Source organism: Stylophora pistillata, chromosome 14 (genome assembly GCF_964205215.1).
Source record: "Stylophora pistillata chromosome 14, jaStyPist1.2, whole genome shotgun sequence".
Classification (NCBI taxonomy): domain Eukaryota; kingdom Metazoa; phylum Cnidaria; class Anthozoa; order Scleractinia; family Pocilloporidae; genus Stylophora; species Stylophora pistillata.
Window position 1 is genome coordinate 12,567,379 of NC_142532.1, and position 20,025 is coordinate 12,587,403.

General features: G+C 39.7%; 4 protein-coding genes and 1 pseudogene across 5 annotated transcripts; all 5 read left to right on the forward strand.

Annotated features, from left to right (window-relative positions):
* Positions 1-4,806: 4,806 nt before the first annotated feature.
* Positions 4,807-7,959, forward strand: LOC148716587 (uncharacterized). The gene is made up of 2 exons (XM_088745525.1): positions 4,807-5,350; positions 5,428-7,959. Exons 1-2 carry the CDS (start codon positions 5,220-5,222, stop codon positions 5,999-6,001), a joined length of 705 nt encoding a protein of 234 aa, XP_088601651.1. The 5' UTR covers positions 4,807-5,219; the 3' UTR covers positions 6,002-7,959.
* On the forward strand, positions 6,008-7,959 carry LOC148716588 (uncharacterized). The gene has a single exon (XM_088745524.1). It carries the CDS (start codon positions 6,170-6,172, stop codon positions 7,715-7,717), a length of 1,548 nt encoding a protein of 515 aa, XP_088601650.1. The 5' UTR covers positions 6,008-6,169; the 3' UTR covers positions 7,718-7,959.
* A 1,435-nt stretch (positions 7,960-9,394) lies between these two features.
* On the forward strand, positions 9,395-13,262 carry LOC148716589 (uncharacterized; annotated as a pseudogene). Its single transcript, XR_015995045.1, has 3 exons — positions 9,395-11,101; positions 11,415-11,532; positions 11,967-13,262. The product of XR_015995045.1 is annotated as an uncharacterized LOC148716589 (transcript).
* Positions 12,409-12,942, forward strand: LOC111330659 (dynein light chain 2A). Its single transcript, XM_022935561.2, has one exon. The coding sequence runs from the start codon at positions 12,409-12,411 to the stop codon at positions 12,940-12,942; it is 534 nt and encodes a 177-aa protein (XP_022791296.2).
* A 4,231-nt stretch (positions 13,263-17,493) lies between the features above and the next one.
* On the forward strand, positions 17,494-19,874 carry LOC111330631 (homeobox protein SIX6). The gene is made up of 2 exons (XM_022935523.2): positions 17,494-18,229; positions 18,783-19,874. The coding sequence occupies exons 1-2, from the start codon at positions 17,643-17,645 to the stop codon at positions 19,039-19,041; spliced, it is 846 nt and encodes a 281-aa protein (XP_022791258.1). The 5' UTR covers positions 17,494-17,642; the 3' UTR covers positions 19,042-19,874.
* Positions 19,875-20,025: the final 151 nt, after the last annotated feature.

The window sequence follows — 20,025 nt, forward strand, 5'->3', positions numbered from 1 at the left end:
TGGCTCAAAAGTTTTTTTGTGTGTGTGTGTTTGTGTGTGTGTGTGTTTGTGTGTGTGTGTGTGTGTGTTTGTGTGTGTGTGTGTGTGTTTTTTCTTTTCAGTGCTATTTCTTTTCGTATTTTGTTTGTTTGTTCTTTTCAATTTTTACCTTATCTTACCCATACATCCCTTTCATCATCTAAACAATAATTTTTTAACCTTTAACACGTACTTAACCGAGAGCTGTTAAAAGAGAACTGAAAAAGAGTAATTTCAAGGTACCAATTTATAATAATAATAATAATAATAATAATGTTTATTTCTGACCACTTGCAGCCTGAGGCTGAATTAATGGTACAGCGTATACATAATAAATATGAATATAAAACAAACAATACATAACACAGGCTGATACTTAACAGTAACGAAATTTTTAAAACGCTCAGTTTTTACGAGCATGCGGTGAGAAGCTTTGCCTGATCGCAGACACATTTGCGTTGTGCTGTGAAACACTCGCTTATGAATATGGGAGTGCAAGGGGTAGCCTGGGCGAATTTTACGGATAAACCGCTCGCATGCATCTGCGCGGCGGGCCGACAAGGACTACAACAATAGAAAGACTTTATTTAAACACGATAATTGTTAAAGCGACTACACGCTTGTGGGGTCGTGGGTAAAATGGAATAAAATGAAATTTAGTAAAATAAAATAATTAAAGTAGCCTATCAAAATTAGAAGATCTAAAACTGATTTAAAATTGGGATCCTTAAAGTTCACTGTCTGTGGAGAAATAGAATTAAAGTTCAAATTTAAAAGTGCCTTTGATTTGTAGGCTAACGAGGAGAGCTGCTTAATGGTTATATTTCTTAAATTTGATTCTTGGAGAAGTGTGTTAAAAACGATAGGTCCTCCTCTGGAAAAACTATTTTTCATGTAATATGTATTGAATTTTTGTACTTTTATGTTATATTAGGAATATTAGGATGTTGGCATTACTTCTTAGATTTTTCTTAGTATTCACGTCAACTTCTTCCGTGGTATCTAACCTGGATATAGGTAAAATCTTCTTATCTATTTTGAACATCAGTTTAGCCAAATTAACTTTATATGTGGTTTCAATGGAAGACCATCGAACCTTGCTTAGTACTTCAGACTTAGGCATATCCCATGGCCAGTTAAAAATTAATCTTGCCGCTCTACAGTGTAAAGACTCTAATGCAATTAGGCCCTCCTTATTAGTAAGGCCGCCAAGGACAGTGATACCATATATAATTGATGGGTAGATTACTTTGAAGTATAAGTCCAGTAGCATGGGTCTTGGTAAAAACAAGCTGCGCTTCAGCATGTTAAGCTTATTTGCAAAGCTGATCTTTAATGCTTTGACATGGTAGTCCCAGTTAAGTCTCTTATCAATGTAGACTCCAAGCAGCCTGGTGTGTTTAACCCATCTTATATCAATGATTCATTAATGACTGTAGTGGACCGGTGAAGTTTCCTCGATGAATTAGCATACCTTCGCATTTCTTGGGGTGAGGCAATAGTTGATTTCTTAAGCACCATAGAAGAACCTGAGTGAATAACGGCCTTTTCAAGCGCGTGTTCGTATGAAAGGTCAGGCCATATAATAGAGAGAGCCCTTTTCTGGACATCTTCCAGTGCGTTATCCAGGTACTTTGGCAAGTCAGCGAACACAGCTGACGCGTACTCCAATATAGATCTTAAAAGCGCGCAGTATATGGCAACGATGTCTACAGAAGGTACGCCACTCTTACGCAACTGTCTTAACGCAAAAAGTCTACGATTGGCCCTCTTCACCTACCAGTCAATGTGCACAATTCACGTAGTGTACGCCAAGCAACTTAAACGACGAAACTTGCTCTACAAGGGATCCGCCAACCATGATCGGCATGGGCACACAACTATTATTGTGGAGAAAGTCAACCGCGAGAACTTTACATTTACGCGGATTGAGGCGCATGTTATTTTGAAATGCTTAAGAATTGATATCATTTACGATGTAATTCAACACAGCCTGAAGGCGAATTTCTAGGAATGGTCTCGATGACAGTGAGGTCGTCCACGTATTTAGCACGAGGAACCCAAGCACCCACAAGATCGTTTACCATTACCGCAAAAAGTAGAGGGCCAAACTGATCGACCAATTTATGCCATTGATACCTGCCTTATTTCTTTTAGGTGATGTCAACCCGTACCAAACTGAGGTCAAAAGCGATGAGTTCTTCTCCTGCGGGTTCCTCCAGAACACTTATATCTTTGTTGCTGAGAGCTTATTGGACGAGGTAATGGAGGAGGGGTAATTGATGTGAGGAGGTATTTGTTTATTTGTGTCGGTGCCTAAGTTGAGCGTTATATTCCTTTTAAGTAGTACATGATATCTTCATATCTTCGTATTTAGTAGAAGAGCAAATGATGGGTTGGTAATTTCAAAGCCTAGCCTTGTTCTATCGCCTTAAATGCTGTAAACTCGATCTGGACAAAGTTAATTTTCCCATGGACGAATTTGTGTTTTTTTTCTTCTTTGTTTATTTGTTTGTTTTTTTCAGCAACACTGAGCATTTCTTCGCCCATGAGGGAGATTGAAGCGAGCCGGCAAGAGGTCTGCGAGGGGTCTGAAACTATTTTTTATTGGTTTTTCGCAGGCCCGCTTTGATTCATATCTCAAAGTTTCTCGCGGGTAAAGAGACACTCTTTCCACGGCGCTAATAATAAAGGCCTGCTCGTAAGCTAGCTTACAGTTGCCTACCCCATCTTATCCTATTTGTGTCTTGATTGATTTGTCCTCTTGAACCAACAGTCCAGTGAAGGGTATTTTAAGACATCAGTTCGTCCCCAGGGATTCCCCCCCGAGTGTCTCCTGTGCGCGGTAGAGGTCGGCAACGAGAAGTACAACGACGTGCCAAAGAGTGAGTTTACGAACAGAAGTACAGAAAGTATGACCTGCGCTTCAAGCAGGAATATACGAGGACCAGAGTTTGGCACATGGGTTTTTTCGTTTTTTTTGTTTTTTTTTGTTTTTTTGTTTGTACATAGAAGCTAGAAGATGGGGAAGCGAAAAGACACAGCTTCAAACACACGAAATTTCAAGGACAAATTCGTCAAAGTAAACTAAAGGAAACAGTCATATGTAAGATTTAAAGGAGTGACCACCCCATTATTTCTCCTTACCTCATCACTTTTGAAACAAACATTAATGTCACGAGTGTTAAGGAGCGTGACTAAAAATAAGTATTTAGAAATTTAGAGAATGCTTTGAGCTTCCTATGAAACTTTCTGGAACCTTTTTTTGGATTTTGTTGTTGTGATGTGGTGATATCAGGGTGGTCGTGTTGTGGGCTTCTGGAATGTTCCGGAATGCTTTGTGGATGTATGTGGAGACTTGGTCCACTATTGTTATCGGGAGTAAGCTCTACCAAGAGAGAAAACTGTTGTAGAAGATGGTCAATTTAAAGGAACTTTGGAGAAAACTGTGGGTTTCTACAGTGATGAGCGAAAATGTAGTTTGTAGAGGGCTTATAAGTAAGTTATTGAAGATAACTACTTTATCGTCTATCGGAGTCGTTCATAAGGAAAAATATTGCACATAAGTAGCTGAGTTTATAGGATTATAGTGTTTTTCTGTCGGTTGAATTATACCGTAACATGAGAATAAAGAAGCTCCGCACCATTTAAAAAAATTCTTACTTTCATTATAGTTCTCTTTAAGGACGCGAAATTCCAAGGCCGACGCATGATACGTCCTAGTGTTCTTGCGGTTGATAAGATGTTAAATTGAACTTTTAATGATGATTTCTCAGTGTCCAAACAATGCTTCAATAAACGCAGGAATTTCTCGTACCCAGTACATCCCATGGATAAGCTAGGCAATATTACAAGACGAGCGGGTATTTTAGTGTTTAAAAACATCTCATATAATTATTGTGTAGTAGCATGCGATCTGTCGTTTCAAGAATTTTTGTTTTTGCATTTGGTAAAAAAGCGCATATGTTTGATAGTTGAGGGAGATTCGGACCCAGTCCCTGGATCCGCCACCGCTCTTTACTAATTTTCTTTATTTACGTATGGATCAAAGATAATCCTTCCATTGCCCTTAAAACATTGATCACCTCCCGGGAGGAGGAAGAAGAGAGACAAGAAATACAACTGATGTTCGGACAGTCAACCTACTGTCACCATAGAGCCGTTCGGGAGATCTGGAGGAACCTAGAAGACTCTAAAAAAAGAGAGTTTGTTGTGTGTAAGACTACGGTTCATCCGGTGTTCAGCACATCTTTTGGTCTCCATGTTGCTGTGCTAACTGCGGACAAACCTCAGAAATTCATCTTTGGTAGAAGGGCCAATAGAGGTACCTATTCAGTTCACGCACCCTTTTGGCCTTTGTCAAGATTTTTTATAATTATTCACGAGTTTAGAATTTGAGTTAAAGGATCATGAAATCTCAGCTAAATTTAAGAATGCCGCACATTTTAGTGCCATCTTACCCTGATACTTCCCCATTAAAATCCCCATAATATTTTTTATGCCACTACATGACTGGGTCAGAAGGAGGTAGTTTATCAAGGCCAATAACAACGCTGATCTTTGCCAAATCCCTTCATAACTATGATTAGGCGTCGATCAATTCGAAGCTTCGACATCCCCCACCCGGGGGCAAAAATTGTGTTCAAATCCCCCGCTCCATTTTTTTGTTAAGGCAAAATCAGCGACGGCGTCTTTCTACACATGGACCAAGCTTTAAAGCCCTAGACCTTGCGGACCTTTTCTTTTGAGCCATTCGCTCGCGAAAGTGAACTATGACCTCACATATGAAAGTCACGCTTAACAAAAGGCTCTATCGGATATCGCGTGACACCCGCTGTAACGCGACCGACTAAAGAATCAGCGAATTTTGGAAGATTTTGCTCTCTCTCTTTCGCTTAAAGAACGTTGTCGTTCTGTTACCTCCAGATTATAAAAGCAAAATTGTTAAGCTTTACGTAGAGGTGCAAATTATACCGTTAAACAATAATCTTGTACTGGCAAATAAATATTTTGTGTTGCTGACTCGCGCTATTTTAAGAGGTTTTGATTTCATTTTTTCGAGACAAGGCAAAGACTCTGGGGCGAGGTTTGTACAACGCATGCTCAAATGTGTGCGTTACCGCCAAATTCGAAAAGAATAATAAATTCCGCGTATTTTGATGTATAATTCATAAGGGTGCGGTAAAGTTTCGGCCTGGCAAATGGGCCTTGAAATCAACGCTTTGGTTCTATTTCTGCTGCTAACCTTTATAAACAGCGCGAGTGCGATAGAACAGGAATTCGATGGAGCGGAATCCGGAGATGTCCCTTCATTTACGTACGAAATAAACAAGTAAGTATAGATTCAAGTTTCGTGTATTTCTTCGAAGATTCATTGTGTTAAAGATCCTTTTCTATCTTGTTTGGTAGCTACCTCATCTATACAGTCTGTAAAGAATTAGAGGGGAAAATCGACGACTTAAGTACTGAGTCTGCTTGGTCGGCGAGAATAAGAAGAATTTTTGAAGAGTCTGCGCTGAAAGGTTTAATCTTAAACAATCGTATCGTAAATGTCTTCAAGAAGAAAATTTCGCTTCTTCTCTCGGCGTTGAGGAAAGCTGGTCAAAAAGGTGGTCGCCATGTTAAGAAGCTTAAAGAAAAGTGGCAGAAAGAGACGTACTCATTCAAGATATTCTATAATGAAATTGAAGCGTGTCAGCTACAAGAGGAGAACAGAGGTTTGCGCGGACAAAAGAGAAAGCTGGAAGCATCCCTTGCAGATGAACAGGCGAAAAGGCTAAAGGTAGAAGAGAAACTCGAACAAGTGCTTAACAAAGCAGAAAAGGACGAAAAAAAATACGAAAAAAAATTTAAGATTCTAGCGCGTAAAATTGCGAAACTGCAGAGAGACGGAAAGAGAGGGCCGGCCAAAAAGAAAAAATTTACCGATTATACGAAACAGCATCAGTCACGTCTTCGACAACAGATGAAGGAAAACTGTTAGGCAACATTATCCTTCCTTGGATTGTACGATTTTATTGCCACAAAAGTAGAAGTTTTCAATGGCGAAACTCAACAGTACGAGACATTTTCCTTAATTGATGAAAACGAGCTGCCACTAAAGGACAAGGACTCAACGGAGCTGACAGATGAAAATTTGGATGAAATTAATATGTGGATCTACATTAAAGATAAATTTAACATTTCTAATGAGGCTTGGCATGAGCTGGCTATGAAAACCAAACAGATGCCAAACAGCTATAAGCTGGAGAAGAAATTGAAAGAACTTAATGCAAAATGGAATCTTCAACCTACACCTGGCCAAGCCGAGGGAGTCCAGTTAAGTTTTAAAGAAAGTTTAGAGGAACAAGTAATCAGGCTTCAGGGGAAAGGAGTTTTGAACATTAACACTAAAATCAAAGTTAAAATTAGTGGGGATGGGACCAACATTGGGAAAAGGCTCAAAATTGTTAATTTAACTTACACAATATTAAATGAAAGAGATATTGCAATGAGTGAAAAAGGCAACTATATTCTTGCCATAATCAAAACTACTGAAAGCTATGATAATTTAAAGGCAACCCTTGCAGATCTTAATGATGAAATGCAGAATCTAAAGCAAATATGTGTGGGTGATTATAAATGTGACATTGAATACTTTTTGGGAGGGGACTGGAAGTTCTTAGCTTGTGTGTGTGGTTTGGGTGCAGCAAATCAGGACTATGCCTGTATTTGGTGCAAATGTCCTAGGAATGAAAGGTTTGACTGCAGCAAGAAGTGGTCCCTCACAGACAGGTCCCTTGGTGCAAGATCATGTGAAGAAATAACTGCCAATGCAAAATCTAAAAAGTTCAATTGTAAATCAGTGCCTTTATTTTCTTTTATTCCCATTGATCATGTCATAATTGACACACTTCACTTATTTTTGAGGATTTCTGACAACTTGATTGAGCTTCTCATACAGCAACTTCGCAGGGAAGATGCAATAGATAAAGTGAAAACTTTCCCTAGTGGGTTTACAAGGGAGAAATATAAACATATGGCTGGATATGAAAAGTTTCTGAAGGACATTGGAATTTCCTTTGACTGGAGAGTAAATAAAGACTCTAAAAAATTAGAATATAGAGACCTTACCGGACCAGAAAAGTTGCTTGTTATGCAAAGCATAAATTTCCAATCACTCCTTCCCAACTTTAAGGAAACTAAAGAAATGGAAAAACTATGGGCCAGTTTTATGGAAATTATTGGAGACCTGAAGCTTGAGTTTACAACTGATGATGCTATTACTCAGTTAACAAATAAGATCAACTCATGGTTTGATAAGTTTCTATGTTTGTATCAAGCCAAAGATGTTACCCCTTACATGCATGCACTATATGCTCATGTGCCTGAATTCTTAAGACTCTATGAAAATATATCCTATTTTACACAACAAGGAATGGAAAAATATAATGATATATCATCCAAACATTATTTTAGATCCTCAAATCATAGGGGAATTTCTGCTTTAAAACAGATTCTTCTGAAGAAAAATAGAATACAGCTCCTAGAAGCAGCAGGCATGGAAAGAATAAAGAAAAGTTATAAGTGTGGAAATTGTGAAGGTCTTGGTCACACCATAAAGACATGCTCAGCTAACTGTAAAGAATGCCAGACTGCAGTTTGTTGTGCACATCTTATCAAAGTTGATGGAAGATGGACACAGAGATGTACTTTGTAAATTCCTTTCAAGTGACTGTAACTTTGAGGGCTAGGCTTCCTAGTTGACATGTTAAAAATTTATCTTATAACAGCCTTGATTACAGTAAATATAAATAAATGTAATATCCATGTGTAGTTAAGATATTCAAAAACTCTTTTAGAATTTAGTATGAACAAATATTTTCATTCCCTCAATCTCAATAATTAACTGACAATGATTATAAACTGATAATAAAATATATCAAAACAATAACTGTAGTTGTGTGATTGCATTTAACTCAGTCTTTAATTTAGCAGTCATCCCTTGTTAGGTACTGGTGTCTATTTCCATCTCCACAAACAAAAGTAAAAACAAGTTGACGGTCATCTTCAATTTCTGACCTCACATACTTGCCCCCTATGAGCTTGTATTCTATTATAGGGTTCCTTTCTGTAATCCAAAATCTCACTGCCCCTTCTGTCACAAAAGCATAATCACTATTTTCGTTTAAAATCCGTTCATCCCATTTGACTCCCAAAAAGCTGTCTAGGTCGTGATTACAAATCCGATAGACTTGCTTGTTTCTTTCCCTTTTTGCACGAGCAGCAGTGGCAATACTCACTTCAAAGACCTCCTCCACAGAAATTTCAATCCTGATTTCTGGATCGTCCTTCCTTCCAGAGTATAGCTTTCGCTTCACTTCCCGATACAAGCGGTCTTGGAAGAGATGCAAACGATCGTCTATGGATTCCATGGATGGTTTACATTTATGTTCCAACCGCATAATAGGAAATTTATCACCATCATATGGCCTCCATTCGTCAAACTTATCACTAAATCCGTTACAATGTATTTTTACTCGCTTGCCTTCTTTGTCGACCTCTTTCGACTCGATTTCGTAAAGGCGATTGTCCTTTTGACGCTTTGGTATTCTGCCCTCGTCAGCTACAGCTTTTAACGGGTTTACTTCGTTGATTAATCGCTTCGGCGCTTTGATTTCTCTTTTTACTCTGGCCGCCATGTTTGTTTTTATCGTTTGCGCATAAAACTTTTGGTCATTCGCGCATGCGAAATATGTCCGCGAGAGTCTGGATGCAAGTCAAAGCAAATGTTAACCCTTCTATGAAATGACTTTGATATGAGTGAGCTCAACGAACGAGTGAGTCTTTAATGCATTACAACGAGTGAATAAAAATCGTCCGTGCGCACTTTCTATGGTATGATGTTTTTATTTCATGCATACTGAGATTTTTTCACACAGACAGTCACATTTCAAAGACTGGAAGCAAACGACTATGAAATTACATCTTTCTTTCAATTAAGTGACACGAACGATAGTACTTCCCAGTGTGAATCTCAATATGTATGAAACAAAATTTGGTTTTATCAACTGTGTTGATGATGTGAAGTGAGTTAGCCCCCGTAAAGAGATTCTAAAGCTTACGTTTCGAGCGCCAATTCGCTCTGGCCAGTTCGCATTACATGTGTCAACTTGTGTATAAACCAAAATTGTCTTGTAGCCAAAGGAAGGCCTTCATATTTTGTCTCGCATTGCCCGGCATTTTTTCACCTAAGACCCGTTCTTCTATTCTTTATTTTACAAAAACAGATAAATCCTCAAACTTTTATCAGGTAATTACAAGACTGTAGACACAACAATAAGCGATTAGGTGTTCATAAAATATTGTTTATTTTTTTTCTTTTCATGTTACTTTTCAGAGGGAATGCCAACCCCAGGCAAGCTTACCTGCGGGGCTGTGGAAAGTGTCTTAGTCAAGGACTACATTTATAAAAACGAGAAGCCTTACGTGGATCTGATCCATACTGCTGTGCGAGGACTGGAAGAAAAGCTGCGAGTGGAGTTGAAAGATAGTGACATCGAGGCTCTTTGCCTCTCAACAGGTTACCTCAAGTTCTACACGCATGAGTGGGGTTGCTGTGGTTAGGTGGACCTGTCGGATGAACGAGTGGCTGCCGAGCGACGACTGACATTCGAACAGCCCGGCTCTCGGTTCACGACAGGTCCTAAAGATAAGTTTGAGCACGAAGAAGTAGTGGCTGTTGACTTCGAACTGTCGCGGATGGTGGAGTTCGTGCGAGGGAACTACGAAGATTTTGCTAGCTCGGCCAAGCTAGTAGTGGTGAAGGTTTTGCAGTCGTTTTTCGGAATCGCTGCTATTGAAAGAGCTTTTCGCGTTTATCTAGAAGATGGAGACAATACTTTACCTAAGCAGATTCCATCTTGAACAAATTTAGAGTTTAATGCTCTCCTTTTTTTGTCTTCTCAGTAAGAGCCTTACTTAAAATTACCGCTGTCTCCATTTGAGGAGAATAGCCCTGCAAGAGTAGATTTATTAAGCGTATTAAGCGCTTGGGACTCGGTTGGGTCCCCAACGAGTGTCTTTCAGTGCTAACTCTGCCTTTATTGACTCAAGACTGAAGTTCATAGTATGTACCATGCTAGTCATGCGAGTGCAACAACCGTGTAAACTTGTCTTTTTGTTGTTTTCATTTTATTTTTCTCCTTGATTGCTATGCTAAACAAATCCCCCTTGCTACCACCTTGAGAAATATTTAAAGAACAGTATGGAAAGTATGCATACTGATGTTAGGGTGTAAATTGTCAAAGAAATGAAATGTCGATCCGTTGCCCGTTTGCGTTCGCTATATTTTTCCGTCGGTGAGCGAAGCGAGTAATGGTAAGCTAGCCCCTTATGTTCGCGTTGTGCTCGCTCTCTCCCAGATGACTAAACGATCTGTTAGACGCTAAATACGTGTAATTTGAAAAATTACAAATGAAATTGCTGTATTTTATCCCACAGAAGAAATATTTTGGTTCCCCTTGATTTTGAAAGGCGAAAAAAATCGCTCAAAATATATTAGCGAAACTACTTTCTATCTCGTTATGCTAATTTTGCTCGAAAATGATGACATTTGCTCTCAGTTATTTTTATCCTAAACGTATATTGATATTTATCATGAAGTTAATTTGTTTACACTGTTGAATGAATTTCTTCTATGTTGCTCTTGGTTTCCTGTGTCATGACATCTCGAGCGAATCTAGATAAATAAAATTTAATTTTCAATGCCATTTCAAAAAATGCAGCTATTTCTTATCGCACTTGGCAGTAGCAAATCTTCCGAACAACTGCTTCAAAGCACTTCACTCACTTGAAATTTTATCTATATAAACCTAACTCCACCAATTGAAAATGACACCTGCCTTTGAGATGGCGATCAATTATTGATCATTTTAATATGAACTCATGAGAACTCCATGCAGCCAACTTGCGGCTTCTAATAACAGTTTCGGTATAACACATGTTGAATTCATTTATCGGTGAATGGGTCCCTAATGTTCTCATGACTTCGTTACTGACCCGCCCGAGATTTGCACAACAGTGTGAAGATCACGTGAAACCAGTAAGTGCTACTTAAAACAGCGTGCGATTGTGAAGACCTCAGTCGCGCGGTTTTCCGGCCAACTCGAAAGGCACTGTTTTGTTTACATCACCATCTCTTCGAGTGGGATAAAAAACCAGACAGTAAATCGAAGAAACGCAACTTCCATAGTTTATTTAGCGTCACATTTTCGAAAAAAACTACAGATATAAGCTTGTTGTGGATTTCAAGACCGGCGGACAACAGCACAGTGATTGATTTATTCCAAGTCATTATCGCTTGAAAACAGACAGACTTTGGGTTAAGTAATTATGGAATAAATTCTTTTTTTAAGGGGCCTTTGAGCCACGCTGCCAAAAAATAAACCAGATGCTTTGCTAACAGGTAGAAAAGATGTCTAAAGGTCCAGAAGGAGGAGAAGAAAAAATTAAAGTTGGTAAATGATATTTGAGGTTGGTATATAATTTGGTTTAAAAATGCTCAGTTGTCTTTATGCATTGTATGAAATAAAATTGTCCTTAAGGGGCTTAGAAAAGTTTGTTTAGTGTAAAAACAAATTGAATTTTCAGTCTTCTGTCAAGGCCCATTAGGATCTGTGTTTAATATTTTGTCGTGTGTCCGAGGAGGGACAAATTGACTCGCCTAGCTTCCAGCTGAGGTATTGTTTCGTTGACATTGCGTTGTAGACACAATTTGTAACGCTCACGGAATATGTTACTGGGAAAGAATGGAAGAGATGGTCGTGCGTAATGTTCAGATCATCTCTCGAAAATAGCATGCATGCAATCGGGCGGGAGATCAGATTTCCTTGTCCGACAAATGGGTCATAATCCTTCCCTTTGAAGTCTGAATTACCCAATCATATCTTGTCTGTTCCAACCACCAGGGACTGACTGAGTGTGAAAATCAGTCAACACTATATTTTTCTTTGGAGTCTTAGCGAAGAAACATTTTGTGAAAATTGCCGCTTCAATGTTAGAAGAAGTTACATTCGAGCAGTAATAATTTTGACCCTTGACACGCACAGTTCTTGCCAATTCGTGCCCTTCTCTTGTTGTGAAGGAAAGCTTATTAGTCCGTCCGACCTTGGCATTGACTTCTCAAGAAATTGTACTTCTAGTAACTTTATATGTGGGCTTCATACGACTGAAGTGGAGTGTCGACTGAAGAAAATACTTCATTCGGGTAAAGAGTCACGAATTAGCTTGAACCATCTGGAAAAACGATGATGCCTTTCTAAACAGATTCAAGAGAAAACACTGCAAATACTGACCGCCGCTTGGAATAATGTACAGTGTATTTTGAAGGTTCGTGAACGGGCCGGAGAAATGAATTTAAAGAAACTTGAACGTATTTCGCCACCAGTGGATCGATTCTGGAGGCGAAAGAGAACCCAAACGTGGCCGAATGTTCCGTTATCGGAACTGAGTAAATTAAATGGATGGAATCTGCTAGCGACGATTCCCGAAAGCGATGCAGTAAAATCTTCGGAAAAGAGTTCGGGCCGACGAGCTCGCGCCAAAACTGTTTCAGACCTCCGAGTGCGTATTCAAGATGAGCAACTGAGAAAGATTATCTTGGAAGTGCTTACGTCGTATTTGTCACAATTTTCAGAATATAATCATATTCTTTTCGGACGGCTTGGCCCCTTGCTAAGTGAATTGATAAAAGTTCGTGTCGAGGAGTGCATTGAGGAACGATGTAAAATAGTCTCACAGGTTTATATCGGAGCTGTTGTTGGTGAAGGAATAGACGCGGCAACACAATGTCTATGGACGCCACATTGTGATAAATATGCCACGGCTAGTTATGGTACTCAGTTTTTATTTGCTGTGGGAATCGTTTTCGTTGTACAATTATAAAGTAACGTAGACATCCCCAACAGGGTGCTGCGTATCAATTACGTGTGTCTGACACCCTTAGTTTGGTGAGACAACACGGCAGCTCACGTGCGCGTTCCCAGCAGACGGGGACATTTATCTGATGGGCTTGTTGATGTCAAATGGAAATCCTCTAAGTACGGGAGAATTTTTTAACATTTTGAAATTCCAATAAATCGATTCTTTGCCGGCTAGAAATAGGTTAAAGCCTGTCAGAAATTTATTTTCTCCTCGACTGATACAACCCAAAAAATTAATTTCAGAAAGGTTATCGAAGGGATTTAAATAAACTGCGAACTAAGGACGATTAGTATAAATCATAGTTAACATGGTACTTTCCATCTGACTCTTGGTCTTAAGTTGCATCTTTAATCCACTCATGGGTTCAGCCTTATGAGCCGAGCTTAATACCTTGTTAGAAAATCAATGAACGTTCTTTTTCGATTGAGATCTGCTCAGCAATATAAGAGTTCCTTTTGCGCACGCGCGGGGAGAGGGGGTTGACTCTTGTGTCGTTCGCGTTCCTCGCGAGAACTTCAAACCTGGAAATCATTGATATTTCTCTGGGTTGCGCCACAGTTATTACGAACTAAGACCAAAAAAGGGCAATGCATAGTGAAATTTTAACATTAACTTTGACTTACCCTCTCAAGGATGACTACTGGGTAAAGTATCTGCTTACAGCATCATGAACACATGTTCAAGCAGAAAGGTGATGGGAAAAAATATGCGAAGGTGACGTTCAATTTCACAGAGTCCAAATGAAAAGAAAACTGATAGCAGGCTAGACTTGACTGTGGCAAAAACTGATTATGAGGCCTTAAAGAGTGAAAAGGTATCTGGGGGCTGGTGGTATTATTAAGATCTTTTACCTCTTGGAGTCTAATTAGTGTGATACGAGCTTCCAAAGCCTTGGAAAATTATGTTTTCATAAACATATGAACGTGTGCTTTCGTTGCACTTCTTACCTACGAGGGAAGAACTTTGCAAAGCGTGCTTCACGGGTGAACTGTAGATGCGCGTCACCAATGTCTTTGTCGGTATTGAGTTGCAACGCGTTTCTATGTAAATCACTAACGTTTTCCTTGTACAACCCTGCATAGCCAGTCATACAAGTTCTGCCGGGAAGGAGAGTTTAGGCCTCTCTAGATTGTGCTTGTAAAAGTAGGTTGTTATACCACTAGCATTGCCCATTCTTTTTCCAAATTATACTCAAAATTATGCCCTTTTTTAACTTTATGCTTCTTTTGTGCTTTCCGAAAAAAATTTTCAAATCATGAATTTATTGTTGCTCAGATAAAACACAACTACTACCATTTTGTTGCATGTGAAAGCGTGAACAATCACCCATCCCCCAATGCAAAGTTCAATGATCAAGAGCAATCAACACTTCCGGCGTGTACCCAGTCTTCTAAACGAGGAGCAACGCGAGTGTTGTGTAAATCTTCTTCCCCCAAAACTGCAAAATTGAAAATAGGCTGAGCCGTGGACCGCACTTGCAATGGCTCATTAATGTTCCCCTCAGAAAAAAATATATTATCATCTGGTCTCAAACCTGACCATAACCATCCCTCTCGTTTAACTCTTTTATACGCCGACCCTTTAATTAACGTCCAATAAATAGCAACTCTCATGTGATGAGCTAGAGTTTTAGGCGTTCATCGATCATTTGAGATAGCTGAACTGATATAATCGAAGTGAGGAAACAGCTAGAATTAGAACCGTGGCTTTTAAGTGACCGTAATGGCAGTAGCCCTGATAATCTTTACTTCTATCGCCTAGAGCAACAATCGTTTGAATTGAAAGCGCCTGGCAAACTGTCTGTGAGATAACAATTGTGAAATACTCCACGATTTTCAAAGAAAGAAAAAAAAGAACGATACAAAGTGCTAGGAGTCAAGACTACTTTCTATAATTTTCAATTCTTCGGACAAAGTGTGCTTGCGAATTTCTCTCCCTTCTCCCACCATGATATCGACACCAGCGATTATTATTCTTTTACTCTACATCCTATTTTTTTTTTAATCTGACGGGGATAAGATAAGAAGTCGCAATAAACTTAACCTTGTAGTGTAAATACCTCAAACGAAGCCAATTCAAGTCATTCTTGTGCAAACGGCAGATACCATATGGCGCTCAACAAGGCTCATTTCTTGTTTGCATAAGAAGCCATAGGAAATTTATTATCTCATGATTTGAAACTTTTTGATGATGTGCCGTAACTTCAAAGTAAGGCATTTTTTTTTCCTCTTGTTTCTCTTGCGTAAAATAATCTGTGTTTTGAAAACTAATTATACCGTACATACTTGAAAAAAAAAAATGATAAAATAGAATACTGAGCTGCGGTTGTTCCTACGAAAACAGTTTTAGTTGGGACAGCGGTTGCGCAAACGGGATGGCACCATTGACATCAGCCCAGACAGATCGGATTCCGTCTCCATTCTAACCAGCAGCATGCAGCATGGAAATCATGATATCGGTTATGCTAACGTAAATTTTTAATTTTCGGCCATCATGTCATCTTTCTTATTTTAAAAGACGAATGAGAAATCTTGGGCATTTTGATATTAATAAGTTTTTATTTTCAACAAGCTCTCAGTTTCCAGAACGAAATTCTTGTTTATATCACAGGTACCGCCGCCTGGTTAGCTCAATTGGGAGAGCGCCGGACTGCTGTGCGGGAGGTCGAGAGTTCAATACCGGCCGGACCAACACTCAGGGTCTTAAAATTAACTGAGAAGAATATGCTTCCTTTCTTTAACATCTAGAAATGGTTAGATATTCTAGTCTTCTCGGATAGGGACGAATAAATGGAGGTCCCGTCACCTGCAGGGTTAGGGGCAGGAGACGTTAATTTCCCACGCACGAGATTACTGTGTGATGGATGTCCTCCCCTGGGGTGGGATGGGTGGGTAACAGGACCCCCGTTGATACCAGTGTTTACTACACTGAAGGGGCTATCCTGTATAAATATAGATGTCTGTCTGTCTATCAGCTGACGCATTGGCGGTGCAGCGGCCTAACCATACTTGATTCATGCGCGATTCACGCGCGATTCACACGCGATTCACGCGCGATTCACGCACGACCATGCTCGACTCGCCAGCCTTCGATAAAGGCCTAAAACGCGGCCCAAGCAAGCCGGGAAGAAATGTGGTTGTTCTTTTAGACGCACGAAAAGACTTGCTTCGTCCGGGATGCGCTCTGATTGGGTTGATCACGCGCTCCATTACAGGTCGGGAGAAAGATTGTGTAACGCAACTTCATGTGTGGCCAGTCGGCTTGGCGAAGGGAACATTGCACCTTGACGAAACGAAATGCTCCTTGGAAAGTCGAAAATGAGCAAGAGAGAAATAATAAGATTGATTTTAGCCAACTAAATGTGGAATCTTACACGATAGACTGCAGAAGGGATTGGTTTTCATCATCTCCCTTTTTTTTTGTGGGGGGGGGGGGGTACTACGTAGTTCTTTTTTATATCCTTGCGTGACAATGCCTATTTTCGACCATTATCGAAAACCTGAGAAAATACACGCGCATTAACTAGTCAAAAATCTATTGTTTATTACTCTAATTAATTAAGAAAACTATTTGAATTAGACAGATGAATAACGAAAGCTCATTTCCTTTCGGGTTTTCAAGATGATTATAATTCTTCTGAGATTCTTGAGGGAAAACTTATAAACTATGATGGCACGTGATTTACAAACTATGTGCGCGCGACGTTGCGTCAGCAACCTCATGTGACTCCGATTCACGGGAACGAAGTAGACCAAGATAGTGATTCTGGAAAGCTGTTTACAAAGGCCAATGGGTTAGAAAAATGTTAAAAGTTTTCGTGTTTAGTTTTAAAGAAATGGTTTCGGTTTGTGTGTTTACGCGAGACAATTTCCATAAAAGGGATTAGGGAGATGTGAGGCGGTAGATTCGACACTATGACACACGAATAAAAGCTTACCAAAACAGCTGTAATTAAAATAACACGCACTCTTCAGTGTTCTTCATGAAAAGAAAGAAATACTCTCTTAGTGCATTATTTAAGCCGGTGCAGTACTCGATTTTAAGTTTTCTCAAGAACCAAACATTTACATGGGCAATTAACATCGTTTATCTATGAGAGAACAGGAAATTCACGCGTTTCCTCGCATAACGTAGTGTTTGTCAATCGGAGGACTGTTTAAGGAAGTGTAGCACGTAGTACCCTTTTGTGCATTATATCGATTTTATAAGTGGCTAGACGGTAGATATGAATCAGGTTTTATTGTCCGTGCGAATTCTCCCAGATGAGCGGTGTTTGCCAAGTCGCTTTTGTTATGATAGGTGTGAAAAAGTTAAAATCCCTTTACTAATTATAGTTCTTTACTATGATTTGTCGAAAACTCGAGATCCAGATCAACATAGATTGATACCTATCAAGAACAAAGCGTACTAAATTGACACCTAACTTGGTAAGTCCCGCCTTCTAATCGCGACAAACGGACTTGTGACCAAAGAATTTCCGATGTCATCGATTAGAGAACTTACGAGCCAATCAAGAAACGCGGTTTTGATTTGTAACAATCTTCTGTGGCATAATCGCACATTTAGCTGTTCAGCCACTCTCACTTGAAAAAGTAAAGGGACAATGCATTACCCTTAGCCCTGTGAGGCCAGAGAAATTTGATGTTCTCGAAAGGGAAGATATGGAAGCTTTTGACAACGTCACGCCAGCGAAAGCGGAGGCTGCTACTCTAACATTTTCCACCGATCAAGTAGCTTGTGTTTGCGATGCGTTGAGGCAGTCGGGAGACATCGAGAGGTTGGCTCGATTTCTATGGTCACTCCCACCAAACGAGCTTCTAAGCGGAACGGAGAGTGTGCTGAAAGCGAGAGCTTTCGTTGCTTTTCACCGTGGAAGGTTCCGCGAAGTGTACACGATACTCGAAAGTCATGAATTTGATCCGTCTTCGCATGAAATGCTGCAGAACATGTGGTATAAAGCTCATTACTGCGAGGCCGAGAAGTTGCGTGGACGAGAGCTTGGAGCTGTGGATAAATACAGGATAAGACGAAAGTATCCACTCCCACGGACTATTTGGGACGGCGAGGAAACAGTTTACTGTTTTAAGGAAAAATCACGGCAGCTGCTGAAGCAATGTTACGAGCAAAATCGCTATCCTACCCCGCACGAGAAGCGACTCATCGCTAAACAGACCGGATTAACTTTGAAGCAAGTGAGCAATTGGTTCAAAAATAGAAGACAACGCGACAGAATTCCCTCGAACAAAAGGTACGATCACACGAGAATTAGCTCTTTATGTAAAAAGGAAATTATTCCACGCAGTTGTTTACTTATGTGTTTTTACTTTAAGATATGTCGTTTAGTGCAGTTGGTATTATTTATTCGTGATACGTAAGTAATTGTTCAGTCGATTACCTGGTTTCGTTTCTTTTTTGTGAAAAGAATACTTTTCAAAATTACATCAATCCCTCCATTAAGTAACTGAATATATTTTGACGAGAACTCTTTAATCAGCTGAGATTGAAAGCTACGCTATCTTTGTAAAGTTAACTGCTTTCTAAAGTCTCCTAATGGCCCACATCACAGGCTTAATTCGTATCAAACCGAGCAGTAATTTTGAGTTGCGTATTTGAGAGCGTGCCTTGTTAAGAACAGGATTTGGTATTTATGAAGTTTCCTTCGACTATCAAATCTGAACAGCTGGGTTGAAAATGACCCTTGTCACAACAATGCGATTTATTTACCTTTTTATATTTCAATATACGTTCTCATGTTGCACAAAGGTAAACTAAACATGACTTCCCTGGTGTTTATTTCATAGCGACGAATCACTAAGGAAGAGCATAGAAACAATGGCCCCAGATTCTCCGAATGGAGGTGTGGATGAAACACTATTGAGTGGAAATGTCGAGTCTGAAGACGATGATATTCCTCCGCCATTGACGAAAACTGAACAAGAATTATTAAACAACTGTCTGTATCCTTCAGCGAATCTCAACGGACCGGGCGAGGCGGTTCAACTCGTGTGCGTAGAAATGCCGAGCGAAGAAGTAATTGTTGTGAAGAAGGAGCAATTTTAACGTTAGAAAATTGAGAAACTCGTGCATGCTGTGAACTTCAAACTTTGAAAATGGCAGAGAACGTGTCCTCGATGATTTCGGGAGACAATGAAATTTGGATTGAACTGAAAATGAGTTTTGTATAATTAATTTCTTATGAAGGAATGTCAGTCTCTAAAGTTGTATCAGAAGCAAGCCAAGGACAATAACTTCAATTGCGCCAAAGTGAGTTTTCTTTCGTGTTATTATTGTACAAAATGCGACTTGTTATTTTAGTAACTCGAATGACAGGAGACAGATATATGTCTATCGCGTTGTTATCCGATCTTCAGGTGGGAAAGATCGAAAGAAAAAATGAACAGTTCCACTATTCCAGTCGTGTGTGAAGCCACTCAGGTGGCGAGAGAGCTAGAGGCTAGTATGATTTTCATTTTCGCACACTGATTTTGGATTCCCCTGATTCGACTTTTTAAGAAGCTGGAAAAGAAGGACTGCTCATTTCTGTGATAGATGGGTGGCGGGCGACACAGAGACATATCATAACAGAACGCCTTTCATCAGATTCTAAGTGCATATCAGTCATCTGTTTATCTTCGTTTCGAAACACTATACGGTTTGAAGGTGATTAGTGGTAAAGACCTTTCGCGAAGTAATGTAAAACGTGATCGGTCATTCTCGGTTTTATTAAATCGATTTCCGTTGCCTGCGACAGCGACATTCCATGGGCATTACAGCGTCCTCAAACGATATCTACAACACGTTGATGAAATTTTAATGTAATAATCCTTTCATGAGAAAATAATGTACACAATGAAATGTTCGCTCCAGTTAAATAAAAATACGGAACTTGCAAATGACCCCACACGGGGCTTGGAGGAGCGATTGACAAATGTTGTTATCCTTTGGTTAAAAGCAGGGCGAAAAAAAAAAAAAAAATCAGCGGTGAGGCTCTTAAGCTTATTAGTCTTCTCAGGTTTATTTCTCAGAACACGGAAGCCACGCGCG